General features: G+C 36.7%; 1 protein-coding gene across 2 annotated transcripts in view; it reads right to left on the bottom strand.

The window, feature by feature from the left end:
- Window positions 1-334: 334 nt before the first annotated feature.
- Window positions 335-25,568, bottom strand: part of TRUB1 (TruB pseudouridine synthase family member 1) — a 42,101-nt gene continuing 16,867 nt past the window's right edge. Inside the window, exons 3-8 of one of the 2 annotated variants that reach the window (XM_019660110.1) lie at window positions 24,990-25,045; window positions 17,413-17,494; window positions 7,724-7,796; window positions 6,291-6,430; window positions 3,676-3,732; window positions 335-2,460 (exon numbers count right to left, since the gene is read on the bottom strand). In XM_019660110.1, the coding sequence (XP_019515655.1) occupies window positions 2,201-2,460; window positions 3,676-3,732; window positions 6,291-6,430; window positions 7,724-7,796; window positions 17,413-17,494; window positions 24,990-25,045 (668 nt within the window). In that variant the 3' untranslated portion in view covers window positions 335-2,200. The remainder of the gene's footprint in view (window positions 2,461-3,675; window positions 3,733-6,290; window positions 6,431-7,723; window positions 7,797-17,412; window positions 17,495-24,989; window positions 25,046-25,568) is intronic. The other variant, XM_019660111.1, reaches the window with a different exon arrangement.

The following is a 25,568-nucleotide window of genomic DNA, read 5'->3' as shown; positions in this document are numbered from 1 at the left end:
ACGTAAGGCACAAATATTTCTTTAATATTTTGATTAAAATGAAAATAAAAAACAGTTAGTACTTAAATATTAGACTCTTGGGAGAAAACTAATTTGTTTTTGGATGAGTCTTGAAATTTTAAGAGCATCTTGATTGGTTCCTGCTGCTTATGAGAGTTAATAATATTTTAAAGTTAAAAAAATTGAACTATTCATACTCATAAAGCTGACAACTGTAAAAGGTGAAGATTTATTAAAGTTAGCCAATTTAGTTAGCAAAAATGAAACAAACAAAAAAACAGGCTATGAAAATACTTCTACCAAGTATTTACTGCATCAATAACTCAAACAAATGTATAAAGAAACCATTAAGACATTTATTTACATAAATGAACAAAGTATAGGGAAAAGTCACACAAATGCAAATTAGAGCAATTCTGAACCCCCTTATACTTATTAAATTAGCAACAACTATAAAACCCCCACTGAAAGCTGTAAACTTAGTGAACTGATAATACTCAAATGATGACACTGTAAAATGGTACAACTCTTTGGGAAACCAATAAGGCAAACATATTAAGAACTATAAAACTGTTCATATTATTCCACATAATAATCCCAGTCCCAGGAGTTTATCCTAATAAAAATGGAAATAATTGTTCAGTAATAAGGAAATGGTTTAGATAAACTGAATATGAGGTAATATGATTAAAATAATTATCAAAACTAACTACATCTAAAAATATGAAATGAAAAAATAGTCATTTGAAAAGTATAGGTGTCTTAAGACTGTAATTATGGAAACAAAAGAAGAAAAAATAGTAATACAAAATTAAAGTTCTGAAGTCACTGGATCAGGACGCTGAGGGTTATGGGTAATTTTTCCATTTGGCAAAATTTTCTTCAATGTTTTCAATACGAAATAAAAAGGTTGGTTACCGTTTCAATAAGCTAGTTGTCTTTTCAAATAATCTCTATTCTTCCCCATTAGTATATTATACGTGTCAATTTTTAAGCTGAAAAATAGAGCAGAAATGCCCCAGTTGTTTTCTAAATCCTAAATATCCCTCTATTTGGATCTTAGCTGGCAATGCATGAAGTCATCCCCTAACCTGTACCATTTCGATAGACAGAAGCAGCCTAATATATTATTTCCCCATAACAAAATCATGAAGCACTCATTATATATGAAATTTACTATTTTGTAATGTGACTATGCTTTCAAAATCATGTTAAAGAGAAATAGAAAACTTTCAGTAGGCTATTTGAATGAAAATGTTTGAGAGCCACTGTTTTTAAATATTTAGAGCAGAAGAAATTAGCTGGACATGGAGGGGAGTTATCACAACGTCTATAAATAGCATTTGAAAGAGCAAACTAAAAAAACAATGTCATCGGGATTAATTGCGCTACAAAGAGGTATAAGTACTAAAGAATAGAAGAAGGACATTTTTAATTGAAGATACATTCTTTAGCTTACTTTTAAAAAATTATGTTATTTAGTCATTTGATACAGGGTGGTCGACTGTGTTGAAAATATCAGGAGAAAATAACTGCCAAAATATAAGCCAATGGACTGTCCTCTGCGCTAATGGCAGAGTGGAGGTGAATTTAAACATTTAGTCTTCTATTTCCATCCCTTTAGTGGTAGCAGCAATAATTTGGTTCAATTACAAATATTTATTATAAAAGTTTGTTAGTGTCCGAGATCTAAACAAACACAGCTATTAGCAAATAAATACACCCTTATCAAAGAATGTTCTTAATAATTGTAAACATAAGAAATAGTGGCCTTTTCAAACGGAGAATTTCAATACAATAGAGCCACCAGGAAGGCAAAATAAAGTCAAAGTAACACTAATGTACATTCACTTTTGTGACACCAAAGAAACATGTAGCTCATATTTCTTTTTTCTTTGATTAGAAAATGTGTTCAACTTTTTCACGGGAAAAGACTTTGAAGCAAGATCAAAATCAGAAAGTTGATTTTCCTGAATCCAATCTAACGACATAACAACATCCTAAAACATCATTCCATAGTATGGCAAAGAACTGAACAACTGCAAGGCTGTTTATAGTGAATAGCAGGTAAATTGTATATTAAAGAAACTGGAAATGATGGACATTTTCCTTCATGCCAAAAAAAAAAAAAGTTGTTTGCCTTTGCACGTAGCTTATCATTCTGCAAATGTCAACCAAAAAATAATGACCCAGGCCAATCTTAACATGTCTTAATTACATCATCTTCTCTCTTTGACTCATTTAGAGTTATATATTCACAGCTCAGAGCTTGTTCATTAGGCTCCTCGGGTTTTGATTTTTTAAGTGCCAACTCTGCTGGAAGAAGAGATGAGCAATGCTCAAGAGACTGTGCAATGTCATCAATCGTCCATCTGTCTTCGGGAAGGGCATGCTCTTCTAGTGTGAATGGTCCCTGTTTGGTTCGGGTCAGCTCTAGCACATTGGCACAGGAAGAGAGCTCTACAGCAACAAGAGGTGAAAAGAACATCCACAAGATAAATGATGCAGTATTTCATAGTCTCATTTTTCAAATGACAGAAGAACTAGATTAAACTTCTCAAAATCATTCCAAAAGTAAAACTCTAATAATCCAATATAAGAACCAAGAGCCTTGAGATTAAGAAATGATTAAGTAGCAAAATAATATTTAATAACTCACCTTATAAACTGCGTTAAAGTCTTCAAGGAACTTGCACACACTTTTCTTATTTAACCCCTGAAGCTACCGCATGATGTAACTATTACTCTCATTTTGCAGATGAGGTCATGTGACCTACCTAGTGTCACAACTGCCAGCAAATGGCAGAGACAGAACTGCAACCTTCTGGCTGCTTCTAAAACTATGGTATGGTTTCCAGTTTTTAAAAAATTTGACTTGCGGGCCAGCCGAGTGGCGCGATGGTTAAGAACTCGCTTGGAATGCCAGAAGGCCCCGGTTCGGATCCCACATATGAGGGCCCGTGACACTGCCCTCCACATCTAAGATGCTGAACAACAGCTCAACCTGGAGCTGGGCTGCCGTGAGTCGCCGGCGACGGTGTAGGCTGCAGTCCCTGTGGCAGTGGGTTGCCATGGGCTACCGTGTGTAGCCAGCAGCCAGCGTGAGTGGCCAGCAGCCACAGTGAGCGGCTGTCCAGAAGCCGGCGACTGATCTGCCTCGCCCAGGAAGAGGGCAATGATGGTGCCAACTTGGGCCAGTGAAGCAACATCCTCCACAACTAGACTGAAGAACAAAACGACAGCAACTTGTCTGTTCCCCTTCCCCCAATTCCCCAACACTGTTCCCAACCCCCCAATTCCCCAATAAAAATCTTAAAAAAAAAAAATTGACTTGCATCAGTGAAAGTAATTTTTAGAAGGATGAATCTTTTGTTTTCTTATCCCTACTTTGAATGAAAATATTTTGTACTCGAGAAAGTGCTGGTCCTTACATTCATTATTCCCATCTTCATTTTCTGTTCCTGTCTTTCCCTTCTCTCCCATTTTAAACGTTCCACAGAAGCAGCTGATGCTGATAATTATGTGCCATAAACCTATAATGCTTCTGAAACTGAAGGCAGCAAGAATACTGTTCCTGAGGCCAGGATTCGGAGAAATGACATAGAAAAGTCCCTCTTCCCATCCAAAAGGCATATTACTCCTAAATGATAATTCATAATTCATCTTTATGCTTACCTTTGCCAATGTCACTGACCAAGCTTCTGATATAAAAACCTCCTCCACATTCAACATCTGGAATGTTAACAGTGACATGGTAAATTGCTAACCTCCTCTGAAATCCACTTTACATAGAAATGATGCCTCTAAACAAATGTAAAAATGCACTATGCAAACAACTGAGCGATAAAATATTTATGTGCTAAAACATAAATTATTCATCCAGTAGCATATGTGTTTGTGAGATTGAAAAGTCAGAGTGTGGAGAAAGCAAACAGCAGAAATTCATGAACACATTTTAAATTAACCGGCACGTCACACCACTTTAATACCTCAGCCTTGTTCATTTAATAGGTTTTAAATAGTTAGAAATCTCAGCTTTGCTATCATGAGCTATAGACTTTTAAAAATTCCAGATTTCTACGCCTTGTTCACTTAAGGGGTTTTAAATGGTGAGACATCTCAGCTTTGCTATCATTGAGCTGTAATTTAAAAAAATATTTTCAGATTTGTACACTCAACAAATACAACGAACAAACAAAAAACCCTTTTCAGGAACAGGAATTATGTTTGCGGTTAATACACCACGTAGAGAGCTCAGAACACTTAAATGTTCTCTTGGGAGTATTCCTGAAGAAATCCTAAAATAACTAAAATTACACAATGTCCTCAAACTGAATGCATATCTAAACATCTCCTTAACACAAGTTTACTGGTTAAGAGCAGGGATCTGGACTATTTTTCTGCATCCACAAGACATCCTGAGTTTCCATACAAAAAGACTACATTGCAGCCGTTTCTGGTCTCATCATACAAATAAAGCTATTCGAGGGAATCAATCAAAACTGACTACCTGGGGATTTTCATTCTTTTTTTCTTCCCATTAGCTCAAGAGTGGGGGCCACGGCTGAGATAAAAAATGAGCAGTAGGATCAAATGTAGGTGTGCTAACATTCCTGCACTATATTTCACTTTGGTGAAAAGACAGCTTTTTTGGCCTATCATAACCTCCAGTGAACAAAATAAAGTATTTACAGCTTAAATGCAGTCGGAAAAATTTGAGTTTTCCTTACTTTCATGGGTAGTATCTACTGTGCCAACTCAGCTGCTGCATTTTCATGGAATGGAACAAAATATCTTTTTAGTATGTTTTTCTCACTATTTGCCAAATATTCTAGAATCAGAATACTAAAAAAAAAGAAGTGACTTCTTTTTTCAGTTGTACAAAACCCACATTTTACAGGAACTTAATACTCCATAGATAATATGCCAAAGCAACAAAGTTTAGGAAAAAAGGTTTTGAGAAATTACTTCTAAAAGGAATCCTACTTAGAATGCACTGTGAAATTAAGTGTAGGGACAAGAAAGCCTAAGGATTCAGACGAACTGCAGCTCTTAAACGTTCAGGGCTTCAGCTCCTACTTTCCACAACTAGGAGATCATAAAATTTCCAAACAATTAAAACAAACATTTTGTTTTTTAAATTTAGTTCAAATATGGATTATAGATCAATCCAATTGATAACATGAATTAAAATTGACCATGTCCAAAAATACATTTCTGCCTTGTGAGTTATTTCCATATTTTCATGATCTTTAGCAGTAACTTGCTGGTAACAAAGAAGGCAGGAAAAATCACTCCACTCTTAGATTTCTTGCCCAGAAACTAAAAATGCTTTGTTTTAAAAGAACAAATTAATATGATTTTTTAAATTTAGTTCAAATATGGATTATAGATCAATCCAATTGATAACATGAATTAAAATTGACCATGTCCAAAAATACATTTCTGCCTTGTGAGTTATTTCCATATTTTCATGATCTTTAGCAGTAACTTGCTGGTAACAAAGAAGGCAGGAAAAATCACTCCACTCTTAGATTTCTTGTCCAGAAACTAAAAATGCTTTGTTTTAAAAGAACAAATTAATATGAACTTTAAAACTGAATGTAAACTATCAGATACTAGCCAAAGTGGGGAACAAGTATCCATAAGATAACAACAAACAAAATATAAAATTCTGAAAATGTATACTCCTTACCTATTCTTTCTCCATAGAGATGTAGTGATCTAAGGTATGTTACAAGTTTATTGGAAGATAATATAATACAATATATGAAACACTCAGCCAATTGTCCCCCACCCCCACCCCAGATCCTCCCTGGTGCTGGGGCAGCAGTGGTTACTCACTGAGCACATCCTTCCAGAGTATGGGAGGGGCAGGGGCTGGCAAAAACAATTTCTTTTTTGCTTTTCTTTTTTAAAGCAGTGATCTTTTTACTGGGGAACAGTGTGTTTTTCCAGGATCCATCAGCTCCAGGTCAAGTAGTTGTTTCAATCTAGTTGTGGAGGGCGCAGCTCAGTGGCCCATGTAGGGATGGAACTGGCAACCTTGGTGTTATGAGCACCGCGCTCTAACCACCTGAGCTAACCGGCCGCCCCAACACTCAGCCTATTTAGAAAGGCATTCTGAACCTACACCTGTTAGCAAAAAGGTATTAACAAATCTGAACCCTCCTTAAATTCAAATTTTTGAAACTCTCCCAAAAAGGGATCCATTAAAATCACACAGAAGTAGCCAAATACAAAATAAAGGTACCTGTAAATACAAAGGATTTCAAAGTGCTCTGTCTTACCTAACGTGAAAAATGGCGGCTGGAATTTTTGAAGGGAGAGACTGTACACAGTAACTGGCCTGGCAGGCTTGGCTTCTACCGCTTCACCTCTCTTCATCAAAGTTGAAAGTCTCTGTCCATCTTTCTTTAATGCAGAATAGCTTACAAAATGAGAGAGGGAGAGGAGAATTAAGAACGAACGACAGAGGAGAATTCCAGATTACAGTGTGGAAAGGATAACTAGCAGCCCTTTAAATTGAAAATCCCTCTAAAACATGAACTAGTTTTGTTTTTTCTTTTAATCTACTCCACAATTGTGTCAGGGATGGAGTTCCTAAATATTTTTGAGACTAATATAATATAGCTCAACCTGGCACCCAGTAAGCAGTCCTGTAGATTTTATTCTTTAGCCATCTCCCCGGAGGTGGCCCATTTGTGTCTTCACGAGTCCTCATTCTGGGTTAAGGGCACAAGGCGCCGCTCACAGTGACCTCAGCTACATTTCCCTGAAACAATTTCCACTCCAATATTCATTTTCATGTCAAAAGTTATCAGAATGTTTCTAAAGACCAAATAAGCAAATAATGTACTTCACAGATCTTAGCTTTGTGTGATGAAATTGTATTAGGCCACAAAATCCTTGGAACGATCACAGAGAAGAAAATTCTAAAACAGTAAATATGAATATGCTTAATTTATTTTAATAATGATCCAAAATAATGTTTATTTGTATCCTAAAATTTTTATCTTTCTTTATATTTGAGGCAAAACTATGAAGACACGTTTCCCCATAGCTATTTCAGTGTTGAAAAAAACAAACTCTGTAATACAAAAGAAATTCTAAAAGAATTGTCAGTAACTTATCTTGACATATCTTATAGCCATTCAGCCATTAACAAAAAAGAAAGCAATTTGCTTGAAATGGTAATGTGCACAAAAAATGGTTATGTGATAAATCAATATTCTCATACTTTTAGTAAGTTATAATTCATGTGTTGCAGAGAACTGTGAGGCATAAGATTGTGGGCCCAAAATGAATGGTCCCAGCAACTGAAAGCAAGTACTAACTAGACTCTGAATCACAACTCTGACACTCGCACCAGACTGGACTCGTCCCTTCATGGCAATTCTGGGAAAAGTGACATCTCTGCGCTCCAGAACTGCCCTGATGTCTGTAGATGGAATAGAAAAACTGATAAACACTGGGATAGCATAGGTGTCTGGCTGTGCAATATCCAAGGACAGAGGAGACCACCTCCCATGACCTCTTAGAGGATGGGAGAGGTGCTGCAGCCTATCCAATCAGGTTCATCTTTACTTGATCATTTGTTATGTCAGATTTCAAACCTGTCTCAACCATCCACAAAAAGAAGCTCATTTTTTTTTCATTCAAGTGATGTTAATCATTGGAAAACAGAATTAAACATTTATTCAAATGCAGTAATTGAACTTACAGGGGAGGTACCTGCATTATATTCCCAGTAAATTTCTGTAAAATGCCTTCAATATCTTCTTGTGTTATTTTATCTGCCAAAAGTGGAAAAAAGTGACACTAAAACAATCATAGAAGTATATATGCTATTTTTATAGCACCGAAAGCTCTGCAAACTCATTAACATTTTTTTTTCAACAAAGCATATACTATACTGTATGTTTTATAGGCCAAATTCTATCTTGTTGAGATGAATAAAATATACATTAATGAGATAAAAGGAGGAGAAAGTCTTATATATATAATCTAATATTAAGACCAAATTCCTTTGTTTCAATCTTTTCTCCAATAAAAATGGTTCAATCATTTCATATCCACTTAGTTCTTACTATGGCCTTTAGAACCCTGAGAAAAATGTTGCATTAGCTATAGAAATGGTCCTGCGGTGATAAAAAATGAGGTGATCAAAAAGTAAGAAAAAAACCCGTAAGTTCTTTTCTAAGTTTCTCCAGGCATCGAATATTGCATGTAATGCAGTATTGAAATTATCAAGTATTAAGCACACTTAAAATTTTTACCTGATAGGTTTCAAAACTGTTCTATGGTGTGGTATAAATTTTACACACTCATATTTCAATTTTGTCTCCAAGTAAAGTTGTATTTATCTGTCTTCTTCCCTCCCTTCACTGCTCTTGAAATTTCTCTGTTCTTTGAAATGAACACTCTCAGTCAGGAATCTGACTTGTGCCTCAAAAATAAGCCCGCACAAAAAGAAAATAGACATAGCAAGGATTTTAACATGATTACTAAACGTTTTTTTAAATGATTTTAGAAAATCTGAATGAAAACATAAAGCTTTCAATATCTGTTATTTGGTCATGTTTTCAGCTTTTGTTTGACACTCTTTCAAACAAAATGATGTAATATTAATGTACAGTTCTATAATTTTAACAACAGAAAATTATAACACACTGAAATTAAATATTTGGGATTTTTACACTTACAGATGACTCTTCATACATATTTCATATTCAATAATAAACCAGATTATAGAAATATTCTATAGCTTGTTTAGGTCACAGTAGGAAATTTAAACTTTTTATTCTAGTATATACATATTACATTTGATTTTATTTGAACAATATTAACAAAAACTAATTAATGTGCTTTGAATTCCTGTTCTATCACCAGAAGAAAAATGAGAAGACAGAATGAAATACTGTGTCCAGAGTTCAATACCAACACAGCAAGACAGTCTTAACCTCACTGTGACTTTGATCCTTACAAGCTAAACGTGAACAAAAGACCAGAATCGACGAGACTCAACAGAGAAGAGCTACAGAACTGAAAACAATTTATCCAACACCTAGCAGCTCCCAAAAGGCAGATCTCAGATGGCTATTCCGTTCATACTGTTTTTCAAACAAATGTAGCTCATGATACAGATGAGGATTTTTCCATGAAAAATGTTAGTCTACTGCAACATTAAAACATAATTACTGGTAGCATCGTAGTTATGCAAAACTTACAAATCTAGACAACCAATTCTACCACCAGGCTGACAAGTGCTGGAAGAAATGCCATTGTGGGTAAAACTGCAATAGCTCATAACTTAGCCACGTATTTTAAAAATAAGACCAAACAGCTTTCTACTGCTAGGCTGGTCTCTCTACTGACATTCCTGCCAATGTGTACTCTTTCGTCCTGCTTCGATGGCTCTCTCTTACTGAGATTCCCCCACACAAGGTGACAAGATGTGCTCTTTCTCATTCTACATCTTCCATGGTGTCTCTTTCTGACTTAACATCTCAGGCATTTGTGCTATAATGCTGTTCATTATGTAATTAATCATACACAATTTTTAACTGTTACCTACTATACATATACAGGTATTGTCTCACCAATGAAGTCTAAGTTCCTTAAAGGCAAAGACAGTTTTTCTTCTTATATAATATACATGATTACGATGGCACTCAAGACATTCTTGCTGAATTTAATTTGCTGAGGAATAATAGATCTCAAGGTCTAAAGGACATTAGCAGTGACGCAGGCCAATCATTCATCTGATGTTTGAATCACCAGACAGAAAGCCTATGCAGCAAGTTATTTTATAATAAAAGTGAACATAATATTTTATAATAAAAGTGAATATAATATTATATTCACTACATGAACATGTAGTGACGCATGCTGGCTATATATAAAACATGATATTAGTCTAATCCAAATAATAATAATTGTCTCTATGATACAAGAATATAGACTCTACTTGCATAGGATTTAAAAAGAAATGGAGAATAAAATTTCCAAAGCAAGTATATCCAATAATTAGCCAAAAGAATTATATTTGGTAAAAGAATATGGGTATAAGTGCCATAGGATTTGGGTAGTTATTCTTTGTTTACCAAATTAATAAATCATCAAGGTGACAGTATTTATTCATTTGAAATTAATTTTTTAAAGTCATTCTCATAAAATTAACATATACAAGATCATGTTACACATTATTATTTGCTTAAAATTTATTGTCGCTTCCAGGGAATTGACAACATGACAGTTGGTACTTAACTGAACTATGAAGTAAAAATGATCCGATGGAGTTAAAAACAATATTTGAGCATGACACAGCAACTGTTACTGGACAAGCAAGCTCTGCCACCATAAGCAGCTCTGTCACTGGAAAAAAATTTAATAAACTGTTTCTGAACATTAGACAACAGGCAGCAAGCACTGTAATCCCTGAGAGAAGGGGAAGAAGCAAGGCAAGGCCCACAATTCCTTGCTTTCGCTTGGAGGTGCTGTCTGAACTGGGGTGCAGCGGGGGGCACCCCAAAGCACTGTGATCTCACGGAACAGAATCAGACTCTTGGGAAGCGGCAGCAGCTGGAACTGGAGAGAACTACGCAGAGAAACGTCTATAGGGGTCCACTAGTGACTTGGGCTAAATTCCAAGCTGCACGTATGTACAGTGAGTCTCCTCCACGAAACTAACCAAAGGACTGCTCCCCAAGCTCTTACAAGGCTGAAAGATGTTGAAGTCCAGTCATCCGAATGAAGAAACTGCTGAATGCCCGAGGCATTCGAAAGACACTCCAGAGAAGCCATGTCTTAGGAGTAGGGCTAAGCTAGACGTGGAAAACAGTCTACTTGAAACCCACACTAACAAGAAATCTACACAAAGCGACTAGAATTAATGAGTTTAGCAAGGTTGAAAGACAAAAGACCAGTATACAAATATCAACTCCATTTTAGCAATGAACTATCAGAAGTTGACAAAAATTTAAATCCAATTTATAGTAGCATCAAATGCTATTATATGCATCAAAATAAGTGAAAGATCTGATTACTGTGAAAAGAAGTGAAAGCTCTGTATACTGAAAACTACAAAAATATGGCTCTATTTTTGCAACTTTTCTCTAAATCTGGTATTATTTCAAAATAAAAAGGTCATAAAAGTATATAATGAATAACTTTATACCAGTAAGTTTGAAAATTTAGATGAAATGAACAAATTCGTAGGAGAAAATTATTTATGATACAAGAAATTAAAAAAATATGAAGTACCATAGTAAAGAAATCCAATCCATGATTTAAAACCTTTGTAATACAGAAAACTCCAAATGTCAACCAGTAAATTCTACCAAACATTAGAAAAATAATGCCCATCCAACAGTAATTCTTCCAGAGAACAGAAAAAACGGAGACAACTCCCCAACCCACTTTATGAGGTCAGCATAACCTTGATAGCAAAGCCGGTCAAGCACATCAAGAGAAAGAAAAATGCAGGGTACTCTCACTCATAGACAAGGATGCAAAAATCCTAAACTAAATCCAACAATTTATACAAAGGATAACATATCATAAACAATTTGGGTTTATTCCAGAAATGGAAAATTAGTTTCATATTTGAATGAGGACAAAAATTAATAGACACAGAATAAACACTTGATAAAAGTCAATGTCTGCTCATGATTAAAAACCACAGCAAATTAGATATAGATGGCAACTTCCTTACTTTGATAAGAAAGCTATAACAAAATCTATAGAGGGCAGGCCGAGTGGCGTGTTCGTTAAGAGCTGGCTTGGGACGCCAGTTCTGAGCACCAGGGTCCTGGTTTGGATCCCACATGGGCCAGTGACGCTGTGCCCTCTACAGCTAAAATGGTGAAAACAACTTGACCTGGAGCTGGGCTGCCATGAGTTGATGGCGACGGTGTAGGCTACAGTGAGGCTGCAGTGGTTTGCCATGGGCTACCTTGAGTGGCCGGCAGCCGGCGTGAGCTGCCAAGAGCCACCGTGAACGGCCGTCCAGTGGCCGGTGACCTGTCTGCCTCACCCGGGAAGAGCGTAATGATAATCCCAACATGGGCCAGTGAAGCGACGTCCTCCACAACTAGAATGAAGAACAAAAGGACAGCAACTTGTCTGTTCCCCTTCCCTAATTCCCCAATAAATCTTTAAAAAATAAAAAAGATTTTAATGAAAAAAAAAAAACCTATAGAAAAATATAAGAAATAAGATAAAAAAACTTGCTGTCTCACATATCGAGACTTACTCTAAAACTATAGCAATTAAGATAGTTTGGTATTAGCACGAGGATAGACTCACAGACCAATGCAACAAAAGTGATTCCGAACAAACCAATGCCCATATGGTGCTTGATTTGTGGCCAAGGAGGCGTGGGGGGGGAGGGGGAGGAAGGGGAGGAAGAATTACTGGGCCAACTGGGTATCCACATACAAAAAAAAAAGTGGTGCACTGTAGATGTAATGTGAAAGGGAAAGCAGTAAAGCTTCTCGAATATAATAAAATACCTTCATGCTTTTGGGGTAGGAAAAGTTCGTTTAAACGGGGCACCAAAAGGACCCACCATAAAGGAAAAGACTCGATAAGTTGGACTAAAAACTAAGAACTTCTGCTTTCCAAAAGACACAATGAAGAGAGGTAAAAGACAAGCCACAGGGTAGGAGACAATATCCACAACACATATAGCCAAAACAAGAGCACATATATCCAAAGTATATAAAGATCTTCAACAAATCGGGCCGGCCGAGTGGCGCATGGTTAAGAGCTGGCTTGGGACGCCACATATGAGGGCCAGTGACACTGCCCTCTACAGCTAAGATGCTGAACAACAGCTCAACCTGGAGCTGGGCTGCCATGAGTCGCCAGCGATGGCATAGGCTGCAGCCCCTGTGGCAGTGGGTTGCCATGGGCTACCGTGTGTAGCCAGCAGCCAGTGTGAGCGGCCAGCAGCCACAGTGAGCGGCTGTCCAGAAGCCGGCGACTGATCTGTCTCGCCAGGGAAGAGCGCAATGATGGTGCCAACTTGGGCCAGTGAAGCAACATCCTCCACAACTAGATTGAAGAACAAAAGGACAGCAGATTGTCTGTTTCCCTTTCCCCAATTCCCCAGTGCTGTTCCCATCCCCCCAAGTCCCCAATAAAAATCTTAAAAAAAAAAGATCTTCAACAAATCAATTTTTTTAAAAAAAGCCAATGCAATAGCGAAAGAAAAAACCCAAAGACCAAAAAATGGGCAAGAGACCTGGACAATACACAAAAGATGACTAGGGAGCCAAAAAACATGCAATAAAGTGCTGAATCTTATTAGTAATTAAATGAAAACCACAATGAGATACCACACATTTACCAGAATGGCCAAAATTAAAAACACTGTCAATACCATGTGTTACCAAGGATGTGAGGCAAATGGAACACTTATTTATTGCTGGTAGAAATGCAAAGTTATACAAACACTTTGAAAAATGATCATTTCTGGTACAGTAAAATACACGCTTACCCTATGACCCAGCAATTCCACTTGGGTATACTATATCCAAGAGAAATGAGTTCATATATCTCCCAAAAGACATGTACAAAATACACATAGCAGCTTTGTTCATAAAGTCCAAACTGGGGTCAACACCAAACGCTATCAACAGAAGACTGTGTGTGTGTGTGTGTGTGTGTACATACACACATATACACATACACAATCATATATATATATATTTTTTTTTTTTCACAGTGTGGTACATTTGCACAGTGGCATAATACACAGCAATTTAAAAAGTCCAAAATACTGATACATGTAACAAAATAGATGAATCTCACACATCCAATAAGTGGAAGGATCCAGACATGAATATACATTGTTTATCTCCATTTATATCATGTTCAAAAATAGGCAAAACTATACCATTGTTTTAGAACTGTCACCATAGTGTTGGAAGTTAGAACAGGAATCTTTGGAGTCGTGACTGGATGAGGGCATGAGGGGTTTCTAGGAATCTTTTATTTCTTCACTTTTATTTGTGAAATCATTTATAATACAAAGATTTAAATACAAAGAAAAGGCACCATGAGAGAATGGATACCCAGCAATGCACTAGCCCTACTACAGTGTGCCCTGTTTACTGAAACCACAATTTGAGGCCCAATTCAATTCTTCAGCTTCGGCCAGGAAGTGTGCGCAGCCAAACCACAGCCCAGGAGTAGCCGCTGCCCTCGCCATTAGCGACATCCCTGGAGGAGACCTTGGTAGCAGCACCCTGTCTGGGGACTACGGGATGGGGTTGTGTTTAGAACAGAGGATTAGCATGAGATATCACTTTGCTTTCACATTTCTTGCCTCGCAATAAAAAAGCCACGAGAGATAGGAAAATCCATTCTCATCTCGAGGAGTTAGGCCTTCGCAGAAGCTTGGCCCACATCTAAGACAGCCTGGGCAGCCACAGCCCTAGTGTCCTGAGCTCCGTGGAGAACAGGTGAGCACAATGAAGACCTGTCCTCAGAGACACTAGCCACTGTACTGAAGACTTACTACCTAGGTGCGGATGAGAAAACAATAACAGGAAGGTGAAAGATGTTTGCTTTTCCTGTGACATGACGCAGTCATCTTCTTTGTGAAGGCCTCTATTGCCCGTCTTACTCGCATACTAAGTGTGTTCTTCTACATGCTGCACACTGTTCTAGACACCAAGAGTACAGTGAGGTCCAAAAGCGACATGGTGTCAGCCTCACAGGTTAGGAATTAACATGCAAATACCTATTTATAAATGGTGAAAAACGCTCCTTAGGAATAACCGAAGGTGTTATGAAGGAAAATAACCGAGTTTGAATTTTGAGCCTACTGAGCTATACATTTGTTTTCTTACTCCCTGAGCTACCTTTCAGCTATCTGAAACAATGGCTGAAAATAGTATTTGTCTCGATAGGACAAAAATTACCTAAGAGCATTCATTTGCCACTTCCTGCATTCTGCCTTAGTTACTTTATCCATACATCGGTCTTTCCCAACAGGTCCATTAAGAACTGCATTTTTTATTGTTAGTGACTGGGTGGGGTGGCAACATCAGCGACATTTAATGGATAAGTACCAGGGATGCTAGGTATCCTATGATTTCATGGTGTAGCACAATGAATTGTCCTGTGTACCACCTGACTTTTGGATGTCTTATGACCCGGATATTTATGCAGGTGAAAAGCCTGTTTAGAATCATCACCTGAGGCTAGAACCTAACTCCATTTTCTATTTAAACACAGTTTTTTGGACTGTTTTTCATATAGTACTAGATTTTCCAGTACTGAGTTATCAATACAACTCATCTATATCAGTCTGCATTTGTCCTTGTGCATTCATAATGACTTATGCATAAGTGTAAACACCTAATGAAGTCTTAAGACTGTGCGCTTATATATCAATGTACCTTTGTATTATCAATTACTTTTATTTCTTTTTTATATTCCATTTACTGTATTATATATTTTTTTAAATGTGTACGTAGGTTAGAGTATCTCTGACTTGTATTTGAGGACAGTAAAGAAGGCATTACAAAATACTGGTTCTCAGTATTAGGTCTCAGAGCGTTGAGAACCTAGGTCCTACACCTCATTCTCCATTAGACAGAAGTTCCTTAAGGACACAGGCGAGGTTTTGTACTAATTTATATTCCCCCTGCTACCTGCTATAGCAGCTTGAACAGATAATAAACATTTACTGACTCACTGAAATCACAGAGAAAATCATGTCAATCAGCAAAATTGTCTGAACTCTCATTTTCTGGGACTACAAATACTACTCAATAAATTGTAGGGAGCGCTCCTTTTTAGGGTCCAAATTAAGTTAGTTGCTGTCTCCATGACTTACTTTAACATTTTAATGAAATGATTTTTAACAAATTAAGCTTTCTTTAAGATAAATAATATTACAAATTAAACAATACAGAATAGTTTTGTTTTGTTTTTTTTTAGCTGAGCCATCCTGCCATCTGTTGGCAGCTCAGGAGCAGCTCAGCTCGGGCTGGGAATCGAACCGCTGTTGCTCAGAGCTCGCACTCTTGAGCGAGCTCTTAATCAACTGAGCCACTCGGCAGGTCCCAGAATAGTTTTTTAAAATTCCAAAATGCTTAAGGGCAGGAAGAAAGGGTATATGTAAGTATTTTCATCATGCTGGTCCTCTTCGAGCACCTCCTACTCAGAACTGCACCATTAGGTAGCCAGTTTTAAAACCCCCAAGGTCACGGTTGCGAACTTCCTCACTACCCCTCCCAATCCACAAGTCTCACCAATTTTACTTCTTCACTATTCTTCTAATTATATGTGTACTGACATATACTTTAGCTTACTCTGGAAATCTCTGATATCGTCCTGTTGCCCAATGCCTCTTTAATCTTAAAAACCTTCTGGCTGAAGATTATGGTTGGGTTTCCATTAACACAGGGTGTGCTATTATTTCCTAATAATAATAATTTCAAGGATAATTCAACACACCTATTTTTAAAAATACTCAAAATAAATCAGTGATTTTTCTTTTGAGTATACTGCTTGATTAATCAAGTAAGATACTAGCTACATATAAATAAATATTAACAGGTCAAGCGACGCTACTATGAACAAAGAAAAGGTTGGTCTCAGTCCTAGGGCAATATGAAATACGCAGCAAGGACACTCAACACAAAAGCACAGGGAAGCCAGACGCTGGATTGCCTACCGCTAAATTAAGAAGGGATAACATTAAACACAGGCGCAAGAACCCCAAGAGCCTACAAATAATTCACAATTGATGACATCATAGTGCAGGTGAACCGGCTGTACAAAAATGCAACTGCTGCATTATAAATAGCATGAGCACTGTGAGAGTTGCTAGGAAACCATTTATCTATCCTTTACTAAAGTAGTGAAAAAAGAAATAGTAGAAAAATTAAGGTAGGCCCCAGTGAGGTTTGCCTTACTTCCAGAGAAATAGCTTTCCCATTGTCGTATCTTTTTACATACTCCAAAAGCAATCATGATTAGTTTTAAAGCACTAAACATGGTATATTTATTTCAACAACAAAGAAGTAATTACAAAATAAACAAACACACAAACAATAACATGACAGAGGTAAAAATTTAACAAGTCTGTTTCTCATTTACTACGAAAAATGCCCTAAATCCTAGCTATGAATGTTTTTTGGAAAGGGATTCGGAAGAATTCTGAAAAAAATTCACTATAGGAAAAGAGGCAATTATAATAAATCTTTATTAACAAACTCATACCAAATAAAAAACAATGTGATAAAACATTTCTAATCTCATTTATGTAAAGAAATGTACTGAAAACTAAAATAACTGGTCATACCAAGTAAGAGTTTATTTTAAAATTCTGAATTCACAGAAACTGTCTCTAAATGTTAAACGGAAGAGTGTATTACATGAACTTCATACCGTAAGGCTTTTCCTCTGTTACTTTCCCGGTAGAATCCAGTGTGTCAGTAGCTTTCCCCAGCTCTCCAATGGCAATGTACCGCTAGAGGAAGAGAAACAAGGGAGAAATAGAGGCCATAAGGCAGAGAAAACCGTTATGAAGTTCGTACAGAATTTTACTGGGTTGTCAGAAAAGTCAGGATGCAATTTTGCAACAAAAAACATAAAAAAATACGTCATGACTTTTCTGACAACTTAACACTAATACTGCCAACTTGATACAAAATAAAGACAAAACAACAGACTGCAAATGTTTTATTAGTTTTTGGTACGTGGAAACATGTGTGTAAATTGAAGAACATTCATAAACTTCCTATACCATCTAACATGACAAAGTCAAGTCTGACTTTATTGAGAATTCTGGATTATAAGCATATTGTTATTGCAAACAAATTTCTAAAACCAGTTTTGATTTTGAAGGAAAATTTTTAAAGATTCTTATGAGTAGAGAGAATGGTACAATAAACCCCTACATGGCCACCACAAGATTCAGTAATTTTACCACACGTACAATTAAAATTTTAAAATAAATCCATTTACTACTTCTTATATGAAATACTAAGAGTAATCTTTGTAACTTGATTATGCATTTAAGCAAAAGCTAAATACATAGCTCTCTGAAAGGCAGAAAGTCACTTGTAAGAAGTGATCATTATCCACACGTGAAGAATTAGAGCATTCACAGTTAACTGAGGATTGTTTTACTTCTCATCTCAGGACAGACTGTACTACAATACTTCTTTATACTCCTCTCATATGGTCAAATCCAAATTTTATTGGGAGTATCACATGAAATAGTGAGAAAAATGCAAGCAATATAACTCCCACTGAAAAGAATCTGTAGTAATGTGAGCAATTTTTAAAAGCAGGAGCTCAAATAAGAATTTATTAATGACAAGCTTATGCTAGTAGAGGGACCAGAGACAAAAATGAAAAAATATTAAAGCTTCAAATTATCATAAGCAAACAGACATTTTATATCAGCCTCAGAGCCCTTTGATGAAATCATCTTGTTATATAGTTCAGAATTTTTTTTTTACAAATACAGCATAGAAGGCAATGTTCCAATGCATATGAATTAACTTAAAATTTTTTCATTAAATTGACAAAAATTACTTTCTTGTAACTAAACATTCGGTGTCATCCCCTGCAATGTCCCAGTCCTGCTTCTCTTTCTGGAAAGATCAGCCCTGATGGAGCATACCAGGTGAGAAGCACAGCAGGTGGGAGGTGAGGAAACAGGCTCAAAGGGTTGAACCCTCACTCCCCCACAACTGGTCAAGTAGTTACATTAGCTTTCCTGCTGGAGCCTCGGTTCCTTCATCTTAAAATGCGGATAATAACAGTTACCTCCTGAAAGGAAGCAGAGTTTAGAGCCACAGTCCCTGGCCCTGGTAAGCAATGGAAAACAATACTATTATTAAAAGAAAAGATAAAGAAGGATTCACAGTAACAGTGGTTAGAGTGACTCATCTGGTTAGTGAGTTTCCACACGGAACAGTAAAGTGACAAAATGCTCTCTCTGATTTTTGTCTTCATAATCTGTCCAGTTGCATAAGAAAAACACAACGCAATCATGCGGTACGCTGTGCCTTCGGTGCACTTGCGCTGTTCTGCCATGTAACAGGTTTTAACCAGGAACTTAAAAGTGCTTCCCAAGCTTGAATGCTCATTCTAGTCTCTGAACCACGGGCGTCCTATGTGCCGGCACATGGTACTTCTCTGGCCTTGAACTCCCGCTCTTCTCTAAGGTCCTAACTCGTTCATCTTTCAAAGCTGCCCTGTTAATTCATCCCCACTCCCACTCACCCATGCCCACAGCATAGCTAAGAGTAGGTGCTCAATACAAGTTCCTTACATAAAAATAATGAAGGCCTGTATCAAACCAACATCATATATTCATTCATTCATTCATTCATTCATTAGTATGGTCATTCATTCAATTCTGCTTAAGGACTGTGACTACACAGTGTTCTCCTACGTGCTTGTGAGAGATACAAAGGTCACAGCACAACAGGCTAAGACATTAATAAAGGCGGCCTGCAGAGGCAAAGGGTATGGTGGTGACGGCTGATAACATCTGTCCCCATGGTTTAGCTCACTAAGCACTCATGCCCTATTGCTTGGCACACGATTACCTACAGATGTTCATTGTTTTCCAAGTACATTTTTGTACTTTGATCCTTATCTTCCCAAATTATAAACTCTATTACCTTGGGTTTTGCATTGTTTTTCTAGTGTCTCTTACTATTAGATGGAAAAGTTCCATCTACAATGCTGGAGAAGTTCCTATGTGTGTAATTCTTCACATTTCACCCTAGTTTTGGACATTCAGATTGTACCTGCCAAGTTTCAAGACATTCTAGGTTCAGCAGTTATACTGAACCTGGCCACATGCTGGAATCTTTTTAGGGGAAATAATACCTAAATCAGCAGTTTTCAAACACCATGGTTTCAGGACCCCTCTACAATACATGAAAGTTATTGAGAAACCCTGGCACAATTTTTTTTCATATGGGTTCTATCTGTCAATTTTTACTGTATTAGAAATTGAAACTGAAGAATGTTTAAAACACTAATACACATGCACACATTCCTTTAGCCATCAGAGCCATGATAACACTGCTCATCACGTGACCTCTGAAAAACTCCACTGTGTACTTACTTATAAGATTGCAAGTAAAAAGACTGCCTTCAACAGAACCTCTGAAAAAGCCTCTGTGAACTATTGATCTAAATCATAGCTGATTGCTATGCTAGTTTTCCCTTGTCTTGGAATCTAGCAATAATTATCTTTCAATTCTACTTAATGATCCACAAACTACTTAGGAAAACCCACCCAGGCAGCTAAGTCTCCAGCTGAAACAAAGCCTCGCCACCAAGAAGTTATGGGATAGAAGAAAAAAGACACGGGAATGTGTATACACAATCCTACCTTTTTATCTTATGGGGTTTAAAGTACTTTTCACTGGCCTAAATCCTACACAGAGACAGGGTTTTAGAGTTGTTTATTCTCCATGGTGTATATCTGGGAATTGTGAATTCTATTAATGTATTCATTGCAATATAATTCCACTACAACAAAACAAATGGAAGTCCTGAAGAATTTTTAAAGAAGTTTCCATCGAACTGTGTGCTCTTTGGGGTTCATGGTTCTCGCTGATACTGATATTACTCTACTCTCCACTTCACTCATCTTCAAGCCCCCGAACCCCACAGCACATATTAACTAGATAACCTTAAAAGCAAACTGGTTCGTACTCCAGAAGAAAGGAAAATGTTTGTATTACAGAAAGTATACATAATCATTTCCATCTCCACTAGGCAATTGCTTTTTCTGAAGTTTGATTTTTGAAAGCTTGTGATTCAAAGTTTCACAAACCAACAAAGGAATATTATTTAGAATGAGGAAGAACATTTAAAAGCAAAAAACAAAAAAAACTCACCAACCCAAAAATGTGTAGCTTTGAATGTCTTCATTAAAAAGGAGCAGCTTTGTACAGTTCATAAGTGTATGCCCTTCAAAATTTTCAGTATAGTACTTATGAAATGTATGAATATTAAGTGTGAAGAAAAGGTACAAATTGGACTAACCTCTGGAAAAAATGAATTAGAAATGCTCAAAGCTTAGAGAGTTGGCTAAGTATCGCAGGAGTGTTATTCAAGTCCCACTTCAGAGTTGACATTGACTGGTTACCCTAAAAATGCTAGTATATTCTTGGGGTACATTATGGTCCTTCAAATACATCCAGGGTGGAAAAGTTTGTATACCCCAAAGATAACACCTGGAGGGCATACAAAACTGCTGAGGAAATGCTGGCTTTACCTGCAGGCACCATTATGGTGTATCTCCACAAGGATATGGGAGTAGCCCTGTATCTGGAAAATGCTATTAATAGTTAGTCTTTATATGGCATCACTGATTGCATAACAGAACATCAACCCTTCCATCTGCTCATCTGGTTTCTAAAGGACACATAAGTAACCAACCTTCATCAGCAATATAGAAAGCTAATAAATACTCAAATCTCATTCAAGTCTGTTGCTTCAAAGCACATCTGCTATCCAGGTCTGTTCAACAATTGGCTCGAAGAAAGTATAATTTAGGGAAGATAATAGTACAGAGGCTATGCATCCATTGCCTTCTTCCCAGTAACCTGCATTCCATACTTAGATCAAGTTAGTTCAAAAGGACCCATTGGCCTAACTTCTCTCAGAATCATTTCACTTGCTGTATTTTATGTAGCTCTACTTCTACATGTGTTGTAAAACTATTTTTGAGGACCACTACCTATCTGTCATTCAATATTCCTGACTGTGAGAAATTTCTTTCTCACTTTAACGCCCAGAGAAACTGTCGCTCCCTTAAAGAGCTGGCACACTTCCTCTTTCTCATGAGTCATGTGTTGCTCAGGCCACCAGAAATCACAGACAGGAGTGAAAGAAACGAAATTAGCTGTATTCAAGATTTCCAACAGAACCTGCTTGGATAAAATAAATGTCAGTGTCTGTGGAACATGAAGTTAGAGATCCAACAGGCCTGGAACTCAGGCAAGAGAGGTTTGGGGATTGGTGAAATATTTAGGAATAGTAATAACAGCATTTATTGAGCAACTTCTGTATACAAAGCACTGTACAGAAACCTAGATGCTTTTTATTCACATTATACATGTAATCCCCAAAGAGAAGGAAGTGGGGAAAAAATACCAAGAGCAACATGCTCATTGGCAGAGCAAAGCTTTCTATAAAATGGAGAAGAAGCTAATGAAGAAGACAAGGAAAGACTCTTTTCTTAAATCTTACTCTGACCTGAATGGGAAGGAATGCAAAAAAGGAGTAGGGTGGTCTGAATAGTCTCTGGTCTTCAAAATGGAACTAACCTAATGGCCTGAAGATTTCATTGAGAGGGTCAGCACTCCATCCATTAATTGATGGTGGTTGTATGAAGTACATTATGATTAACAGGATTCTAAGGATGTTTCATGGTTCAACAGGAAAGAGTGTTAGGCCATGTGCAATTAGCAATATCTCTAATTAGGACTGGATGATGGTGGAGGGGTGGATTGCATGAGAGGGCTGTAACATGAGCATTGAATATCTGCCATCCTAGAACTAAATATTTCTACTCTTGAGGTAACTCCACCCTACACATACTACAAGTCTGTCTGTAATGCAAATGAAACTTCATCTGTAAAAGTAGGAAGTGGAAAAGAGTAAACATTAGGTCAAATGGTAGGTCTGTGTCCAGTTAGGAGGCTGCAGGCACCTAATTTTTTTTTTTTTTAATGAAATAGAAGAAAAAATAGCAAGGGTACACTGTATATAGAGCTAAAGTTGTTTGATAAAATTTTGGTTTTTTATACATGTATATGTATATAGGGTCATGATATAAAATGAATTTCTTACTACGTGTCTTGGTCAAAAAAGTTTTGAAAGCCACGGGATAAGAGGATCTCTAAGATTCTGTCCAATGCTAAAAATAAAAAATGAATTTTAAAAAATTCATTAACAGTTTTTAACTACTTTTGATAAAAATCCTTCAACATAAAGGTAAAATTTAAATGATTTAATTTTTCAACAAATACATAATCTAAAGTTAAAAGTGTAAAAAACACAAATAGCTAATGAGATAATAACCCTATTTTTGAAATGTGAAGCACCCAAGAACTAGGTTTCTCAGTAAGGGGTTTTCTATTTAGGTTCCTGAGGATTACTGATTTCACTGGAGGACAGGCAGCTTTCCTAGCTGAATACCAAAATGGTTTGTGATAAAGCTTAAGCCACAGCCAAAGACGTAGTTACATTTCCAGTTGTCATATTTCTGTCATATGCCTGGATCTTACATGCAAAACCTTTCAATAACATACAGTGTGTTTTGTGTATTTGTGGTTGGGGATGGAGGGGTGGGTAATAAATATTCCAATGAACTCAACTTATTTTATCTTGGGAAAACCCAAATAAATTCTTTCATGTAAATGTACCTTTTTTCTTATTCTAAAAGTCACTTGTTCTTGTAAAGATTTTGGAAAATACCAAATAATATTAAAAAACAAAATAAAAATCATCCATAATCCTGTATCAAAATTCCTATTGCTCATATTTTGGAGTTAAGAAACAAATATTCAGCAACTGCCAAAAAACATGTATCAGAAACAGATTCTAAATCCCGTGCATCAGTATTTAAGCGCAGTGTACAAATTTACTGTACAACAGCCAAACTCGTCCATTCTAACACAGTTTTTGTATTCTGTGATTTTTCAACATGAACATTCTGAAGGTTGCAGAGTAAGCCACATCGAAATTCTTCCATTTGTCTATGGCATTAAAATCCTTTCCAACTGAAAGACAGGTTTTATGTCAGTTAACTAAAACGTGATGTCAAAGGCAGTATGCTCTCTGGGGCTTTTTATCTTAAGAAAAGCTTACTTAAGTGTGGCCCAAGGGCCAGTATCCATGACAAGTTCAGACAATGAGGGTGTTTAGAAACTTATGCAACAATTTGACGTTGCCATGACATTTTAATTATATTTCACAAAAGTCATCCATCGGTCGGCAATGAACTGAAAAAATTTTTAAATGGTCTTTGATCACATTTTTTTAAAAAAAGAAACAATTTAGACAAAATCACATTACCAAGTATTTATATCCCATGTAGAGCAAGGGTTTTGAAACACAAAGTTCAGCCCAGGAGCTTGCTGAAATTCTTCTCTACCTAATGGCACGCTAACCTTCCTCCCATAGGCATTTTCACTGGCCCCTAGCCATAAGTACTATAACCTAGTTACTAATTAGAATACAGATGCTATTATCTATTTTAGAGCTGGAAGAGACCCTAGAGAGGATCGAGTCATCTTTCCTAAGGAAAAACTGAGAAGCACAGAAAGATCAGCCACTCTGACATCCGGCTCCGGTGTCCCTCCCACCCTGCTACTCCCTCCTGCGGTCGCTCACTGAATGCCTGATGCAATCCACAGGTTTCAGACCTCCCCTGCGTCTGCATAACCCCTCCCCCCCCCTTTCAAGCACCTCAAAAAGTGCTTTTGCATTTAGTCAAGACTGCTCTAATAGATGAATGATGTAATTATTGAAAGAAGCCCAATTCTTTTCTTTAGCAAATATTTGTAACCATTGAACAAAGCATGTCTTTTGTTGAAAAGTGCTTGGTTTACAAATGGTATTGTTCCTATAAAAATTCCAAGGTTTAAAGAAATCTGCCAATAGAATTTATGATCTGTAAGTTCCCTTTCATCTAAGACATATTATTATATTAAAAAACTAAATATAGTTTTTTAAAATTATGGGCACTGCAGAATTTTTGCTTTTATAAGTCAAATTTGTTTTTCAATTAAGAATTTCCAGTTTATAGTCCCAATATTTTGATTGTCAGATATCATTATAGACAATGTGATTACCAGTCAGGATTGACACTCATTCATGCAATTCATATAGTTTATTTTTTAATTGATAAAATCCAACATATGATCATTAAGAAAAACACTAAAGAAAAATGAAAAACAGAACTATTCTAGTAATCTTACCTTGGACCCTGACAACATACTGGTCAACAGTTTCGTTCCCCTTCCAATTCCAACCACTACAAATCAAAGAAAGAAATATTATGACACTCTATTCTGAAAAGTAGGTTTTTAAAATACCTACATATTTTTGGTCATGATTTCTTGGTATATGTAATGTAAAGTTCAAAAGAGCATGTATTTAGCATGATTTGAGGCCCATTACTCCAGTCATTTGAACTTGTCATGCAACCAAGAAATTCTGAAGAAGGAATGGGACACTTGTTTTTCTTTATCAAAGTGTAAAAACATAGTAGAAATCTCAACCCAGTCAATTAGATAATAAAAAGTTTTAGAAAAAATCTCAAAGGATTCACTGGAATTTTACATGGGCATCAGTGAAAAACACATGATACAGTTAACCACGGTATGATAAAGTCTTTTGACAGAGTTCATTATTAACCTCCCTGGCGGTCTGATTATGTCAGTAATTTTGTACCCAAAGTGGTACATTGTTTTGCATAGAAATTTGTTGTTTTATATTGTAGGCCTATAATTCTTAGGAATTACTCACTTAAATCTGTCCAAACAAGAGTCTAGTAG

Source organism: Hipposideros armiger, unplaced genomic scaffold (genome assembly GCF_001890085.2).
Source record: "Hipposideros armiger isolate ML-2016 unplaced genomic scaffold, ASM189008v1 scaffold_311, whole genome shotgun sequence".
Taxonomy (NCBI): domain Eukaryota; kingdom Metazoa; phylum Chordata; class Mammalia; order Chiroptera; family Hipposideridae; genus Hipposideros; species Hipposideros armiger.
This window is presented reverse-complemented; position numbering and strand designations above follow the sequence as displayed.